The 6,608-nt window shown below is 39.3% G+C and overlaps 1 protein-coding gene across 1 annotated transcript; it reads right to left on the reverse strand.

Moving 5' to 3' along the window:
* Nucleotides 1–2,917: 2,917 nt before the first annotated feature.
* On the reverse strand, nt 2,918–6,568 carry LOC140353581 (chloride channel CLIC-like protein 1). Its single transcript, XM_072438193.1, has 10 exons — nt 6,378–6,568; nt 6,193–6,294; nt 5,419–5,529; nt 5,127–5,348; nt 4,905–5,045; nt 4,731–4,830; nt 4,546–4,643; nt 4,309–4,455; nt 3,684–4,238; nt 2,918–3,303 (listed from the first exon to the last, which is right to left on the reverse strand). Exons 1-10 carry the CDS (start codon nt 6,507–6,509, stop codon nt 3,190–3,192), a joined length of 1,722 nt encoding a protein of 573 aa, XP_072294294.1. The 5' UTR covers nt 6,510–6,568; the 3' UTR covers nt 2,918–3,189.
* Between the last annotated feature and the right edge of the window lie 40 nt (nt 6,569–6,608).

Consider the following 6,608-nt stretch of genomic DNA (forward strand, 5'->3'; position numbering starts at 1 on the left):
CAATATTTGCAGATGAGCTATATTTTTTCAATTCCATTCTATAAAAATGGCCCTCATAATAATGAACTTGAAACTATTTTACTTAAGGCAGCGCAATTAAAAAAGAAAAGCTTAGGCTATTTGTATAAATGTATGTTTGCCAAACCCATTTTGATAAAAAGTAAAAATCTTTGGACCGATGACTTTGGAACCCATCTGGATGAGTCAAAATGGAAAAAGGTTTTATTAAATGCAAAGAAAATTACATGTTCTAATAGATCTCATGAAACCCAATATAAAATAATCCACAGACTTCATGTGACACCAGTTATTCACAGTAAATATGATTCTACAAGCTCTCCACTGTGTCGAAAATGTAAAGCTAGTATGGGCACATACAATCATCTAATATGGTTTTGTCCCCAAGTTCAGAATTTTTGGCCGAACAGAAATGAAACGCCTCCTACTCATAAATATCCCAGCAGATACTTATTGTTTTGTTTTAGGACTAGACACACATTCCGAGAAGAAACATAAATATATTTTGAGAATTCTATTATTTGCAGCCCGCTTAACAATCTTACAAAGATGGCTAGACAATGAACCTCCAGATCTCCGTATGTGGAGGGAGATGTCCTATCATGTCCTTAATGCCACTGGAGAGGCTCTCACACGTCCTGAAAGGCTCTGTAGGACCCTTTGTTAAAAACTGGTCCCCACTAGCCTCCTTCTTTGGAGAGGAATGGAATAAGGTGATTACTATGGGTGTTTCAGATTAAGAAAACCACCAGTAAATGTACGGGATGAACTTATTAATCATTAAAGTAGATATGCTATAACTTGATAAATTGAATGGATCATGGTGAGCAGATATACTGTAAATATAGAACTCAAGGTCAATAAACCTCTATTAGATGCAAAATACAATACTTATTATGTTTTGTATTTATTTATTCCTTTATTTATCATTATGATTATTATTAAGCTTTTTGCATTTATTTTTTATTTCATTTTTATTATTATGATTATTTTAATTTAATTTATTTATTATATGTTTTTTTCTCCCTTTCTTCTCTCCTCTCTTCTTAGGGGGTGTGTAGGGATGTAGGGGTGTATGTGTGTAAGTATGTATATATGTATGTGTGTATAGGTATATGTACAGGTATCTGTATAGTGCAGTCTGGAGTCCCAGCTTCAGCTTTGATGCTGGGTAAGACGCTTGATGCCAATCTCTGTGCTTTCTTTTGGACAATCGAGTGGATTCCTGGACACAGGATGAAGGCGGCCTCATGAGCTCCGCATTGTGGATCAGTACTGGCTCCGGCATGGGTCGGGGCTGCCCTGAAGTTATTCGGGGGGGTCCGGTGTTGGCTTGCCCGTGCGTTTGCCCCTCGGCGCTGGTACCAGTTGGGCTGGGCCTGGGTCTAGGACGCTGGTTTCCTCGGTCGAGTGGTGGGTAGCAATGTTACAGCAACTTGATGTGTATATACGTGTACATGTACCGGTATATAAATGTGTATATGTTTATGTAATATATGATTTTATTGTGTTGATGTTTTGAGTGCACTATGTGGTGTCTTTAAATGCAAAATCAATGAAAAAAAATAACAGAAAAAATCATGGAACTAATGACCACGACGGATCTGAGGGCTGTGGATCTGAGGGCCGTGAATCTACTACTCAGAAGCGATGTCTTGAAATTATTATGCCTAAAAAACAAAGAACGTGAGAAATGCTACGGAAAGAAAGCGAGGAAATGGAATGTTTTGCCAGGTATAAACTAATCAATGTTACGTTTCGTGTCCATCAGTGTTGTTATCTGTATTACACATACAAGCAGCCTAAATACTGACTTCATCATGACTTTAGCATGTTTTGTGATAGATAAACATGAATACATTTGACATGTAGGCATCTGGCAGATAAAAAAATCCGTAATTTATTAAATCAATTTTAGATCATACATTCCATGTACTGGCCTTATCAGTTGGTTTGTTTTGTAACCATTCAATGTGCCTCATTTCACTCTGCGTCGCCTTCCAGGTCAATCTGTCGGATCTGATCTGATGTCCTACAAAAACATTGCTTTCATATTTCACTTGTATTCAATTGTTACATTTATTGTAACAATATATCCAACATATGTGCAATATCATAAAAAACTATGTTCCAAAATCTCAGTGGAACATTTAAATATGTATTTGTATTCTTTACACTTTTAATTACAGTCAAAAGTATTAAGCCAGCAATGAAGTAGGTTCTTGTACCAACAGTCACTTAGAAATGTGAACTTAGAAAGAGCGCAATTCATTTGAACATTGTTTACGTGAGACACTTGAATCTCACCTGACAGAGTTGCTCCTGTCCAGATATCGAACCAATAACTCCATTCTTGACCAGTGCCGCGCAGAGATAAACGTCAGTGGCTCGTGGGCAGCGTTTCCAAAGGTGACATGACTCTTGAGTTGAAAGTGGGCAGAGCAAAGAGAGGCACGGGGCAAAAGCGCGTCGAGCTCGGCCAATGACAGTGTCAGGAAGAAGCGCGTGCGCGGTTCACAGGTCACTGCCTCAGCCTGCCACTAGGGGCGCACTTCCGTGTCATTTTACCACTGTTTACCTCTTATCTAGACACCCCGGGGCGCCTCATGTAACATTCAAAAACTAACTGGTTTATCTGCTTTGAAACTTCACATTTCAGGTGATAATTTCGTTTATCAGAAGTGCTGTGATATTTTAATAGATGCATGGGTGAATAATTTTATGGGTGGCCAGGTTTGTGCCGCCTTTGCATATTATTTATATAAAGCATCACTAGAATAACATGGAATATTAAACAACATTATTTATTATATACACAATGGCATATATATATAAAAACATATCTTCATAATTTAGAACATAATATGTGGGCTGCAGCCCTATTACTCACTGCCAAGAAACCAATATTATTCATTTATAAAATTTAAAAACAGGTTCAATTATTTAATCGCAGGTCATTCAAACAGTTGTGTGAGCTCCAGATCACAATTTCCCTTTTACCAAATCCAGATGATTATTTGAAACAACATTATTAGATATTTGTGTTTCCTTTGATCCACTGAGTAAATAAATCCTGATACCTGAGTGACTATCAATGTGAATGTGGGGTGTCTGGCTGGCAGAATCCTGGATAATTAAAACAATTAAAAGTATTTAGATCTACTGTAGCTTCTATGGAGCCGCTTCTGGCAATGTTTCCTGTACAGGATGTCCAATACTTTCTATTCTTGTTATACTTTGGAGTTCCACCTTTGGGCTCTGATCTTTTTTAGTGCAATCTTCTCTCTAGAAAAAGAAAAAAATTTGGATTAGAGTTGAAACATGCTTAAAAGTAGATGTATACAAGCAATCAGATACTGTCATTCAATATATGTGAAACTCTTGAAATAAATTAACGTCCAAAGCAATAATAATCATAATAATGCTGCAACTAAGGATTATTTTAGTTGTCAACTAGTCAAAATGCCATTTAGGTTAAAATGCCATTTTATGTTTTTATTCAATAAAAGTAGAAATAAATTGCTTATTCTTCATAATTTTGATTTGATTTTACCCCATCTTTGTTATAAAACGTACTTTAACTGTGTGTTTTGGTGTGTGTAGTCCAAGCGATTACGTTCACGATTATTCCGATAGCAGCCCTGAACGATGACAAATGAACTTACCCGAACATCTTCTTTTATTTGTGGCGACTCACTTGTTGATGCCCCTCTCTTTGCTGCAGTGTTTGTCTGCGCTCCGACTTCTGTCACTTTTCTGCTGACATCAGCGTGTTTCTTATCCAACGTCTGTTTCATTTTTGGCCGAGTTGTATTAACTTCTGCCTGTTCCATGGACACGTTGCCTTCCGATTCAGACTCGACTTTGGACCGATGAGTGGACTGTTCTGAATCTGGGCGGGTTCCGTTTACGTCTGCATCCATCTCATCTCTGTTGTGGTCCATGTTTCCCAGGCTCTGAACAGTGATCTTCTGTCTCTGCTCTCGGACTCTCTCGACAGGACGCTGGCGGATTGGGTTTCTACATCTGTCCCCACCTCCATCCTCATCATAGCCTCGATGTGGTTGTGGTGGTCCATAAAACTGAGCATCCCCTCCTCCTTCAATTCGAGGGACATAACGCTCTGGGGGAGGATCAAGTTGAGGATCCCGTCGTCGCCCACGGAAAGGTGCAGTGATACCGTGCTGGAAGGCTGCATTCACACTGCTGTACATAACGATCTGAGGTAAAAGATAGAGAATCAATCAAAATAAAAGTCTGCAATCTCTTCACTAAAGGTTTCATTCTCACCAGTATGGAAAGCACAATAGTGAGGAGAACGGGAATTTGCAGATGAAATGGGAGATCTTTAAGAAGAGCTCGAAGAAACTTGCTGATTCCTTGGCCAAAATACTCTAGTGGTTCAGTGATTAAAGTGGTGATCGTGACAGCAATTGGCTTAAAGTGCAAAAGGCAAATATGATTAAATTACAACAGTTACAATTTTTGCAACGGTTTATGTTGACTTGACTAAAAAAAAATATACACCTTGGTCGGAGGCACCAGCAGTATGGGGTTTACTATGAGAACTTCATAGTACAGCTTACAAGGATCATCCTGGAGGGTCCAGGTTCTTCTGAACCACTCTGGAATAAGCATTCACAAATCTTATACTGATATTTAACTGTTTGTACACTTCAAATAGATTAGGGTAAAGGATAAGTTAATTTTACCTTTCAAACTATCACTCCAGTCAATTTTCCTTACTCCAGTGCATTTTTGGTTAACATCATCCATCATGACAAGGTTTTTTTGGTGCTCTGCAAACGCAATCTGAAAGAAATGCATGTTTAAAATGCTTAAACAATACTTAATATTCTAAAAAGTCCTTGGAGAGGGGATTTTACCTTGTAAAGGTAACACCAGTTCCAGACACAGCTAATTATAAAACACACAGCAAATAACCTCCTGAACTGCACAAACCAGGAGATGGTTGACCACAGCTCAGTGCAAATGATGGCTACAATCACCAGAACACACAGTGCAGCCTTCAAGAAAAGATTACAAATTAAAATACATAATATCTACCGGTAATTTGTTCAAATCTTACCAGGAGAACATGTTATTACCTTCAATACGAGGTCAAGCTCCACACCAAACGTGTCCTCAAAACGCCACTTCCAGGCCTCAGGGTCATGTGGCCGAAGATCAGTGAGTATCTGACTGATGGCATTGTCCAGAGCCCCTGTTCTCCAGCTCTCTTCACCGTCCAACAGAGCCCGAATCTCTGACAGAGTCTGTTTAGAAACCTTTACTTGGGCGTTATATATTATGTCTGTAGAGTCAGTTGGCTGCAATAACAAAGACAGATTTAATAATCACATTAAATAAAATAAACCACAGTATAAACTCACAACTGACCAAACCAACTCTTTCGATTTCCTTTACGAGTCTGCTGAGGAATCTCTTGAACACAGGATTACACGTGGGCTGCTGAGCCAACAAGGTCATCTTTTTCTGCTGGTCTTTAATCTGAAAGATATCAAACTATAGAAGTCTCCTAAGGGGGATACAGTATTCTAAAATGGGTTGTAGGACCAGAAATGTAACTGAATAAAGACCATAAACTGTCAAATAATGGTAGTTTTGTAGTCCCAACAATGCAGAGATCTAGTCAGTCAGGGCCGTTTCACTGAACTATGAAAATGAATATTAACACGGTTAATGCACTGTGCTGTATTTAATGCACACACACACACACACACACACACACACACACACACACACACACACACACACACACACACACACACACACACACACACACACACACACACACACACACACACACACACACACACACACACACACACACACACACACACACACACACACACACACCAAGTGTCAAAACATCTTTGATCTTAAAACTTTGGTCAGACCGACAGAATTAAATGTTCTTTTGTTATAGAAACTACTTTTTACTTTTGTTATGGAACCTACTTGGACGACTGCGGGACTACATCAACATTGAACATTACATGCAGCTCAAATACAAAAAAGGCATATCAATAAAGTCAATTTAAAGCATATTGCTATAAATAGTCCTAAATAGTTCCTGAGCAGGATCATTTGGTCACAACATGGCTGCTGGACCTGAATGTCTGGTTTAAATTATACATCATCTTTACTGACCTGTTTCTGTAAATCCTCCAGGTGTTGGTTGCATTCACTGAGCCCCTGTGAGTCCTCCATGTGCCCTCTTCTCTTGGTGGGCACGTTGGGATAGTTAGTGGACTACGAAGGAAGCAAAACTAGTTACAACAGCCGCCATAGTGAACAACAGCCTTCCGTGTTCATTAGTTCGAGCATTCGCTGACCTCAGCGGGGTTTCGCATGGTTTGTGAGGTAGGATCGTAGTTGAGCATATCATATGGATCTCTCCAGTCGTCGTCCACTGCCTGTTCAGACACTGCCAGAGCCAAGCAGCTCAGAAGTACAAACACGTGCATCCCGCCGTTTAAAGCTAACGCGAGGATAATTCTTATTTTTTTACTCTTGTGCGAGTTACGCCACAGCAAAGAAACGCAACGAGAGTATTTGTCCTACAT

Source organism: Eucyclogobius newberryi, unplaced genomic scaffold (assembly GCF_026437365.1).
Source record: "Eucyclogobius newberryi isolate DKJ021-1_F unplaced genomic scaffold, fEucNew1.0.hap1 SCAF_9, whole genome shotgun sequence".
In the NCBI taxonomy this organism is placed as follows: domain Eukaryota; kingdom Metazoa; phylum Chordata; class Actinopteri; order Gobiiformes; family Gobiidae; genus Eucyclogobius; species Eucyclogobius newberryi.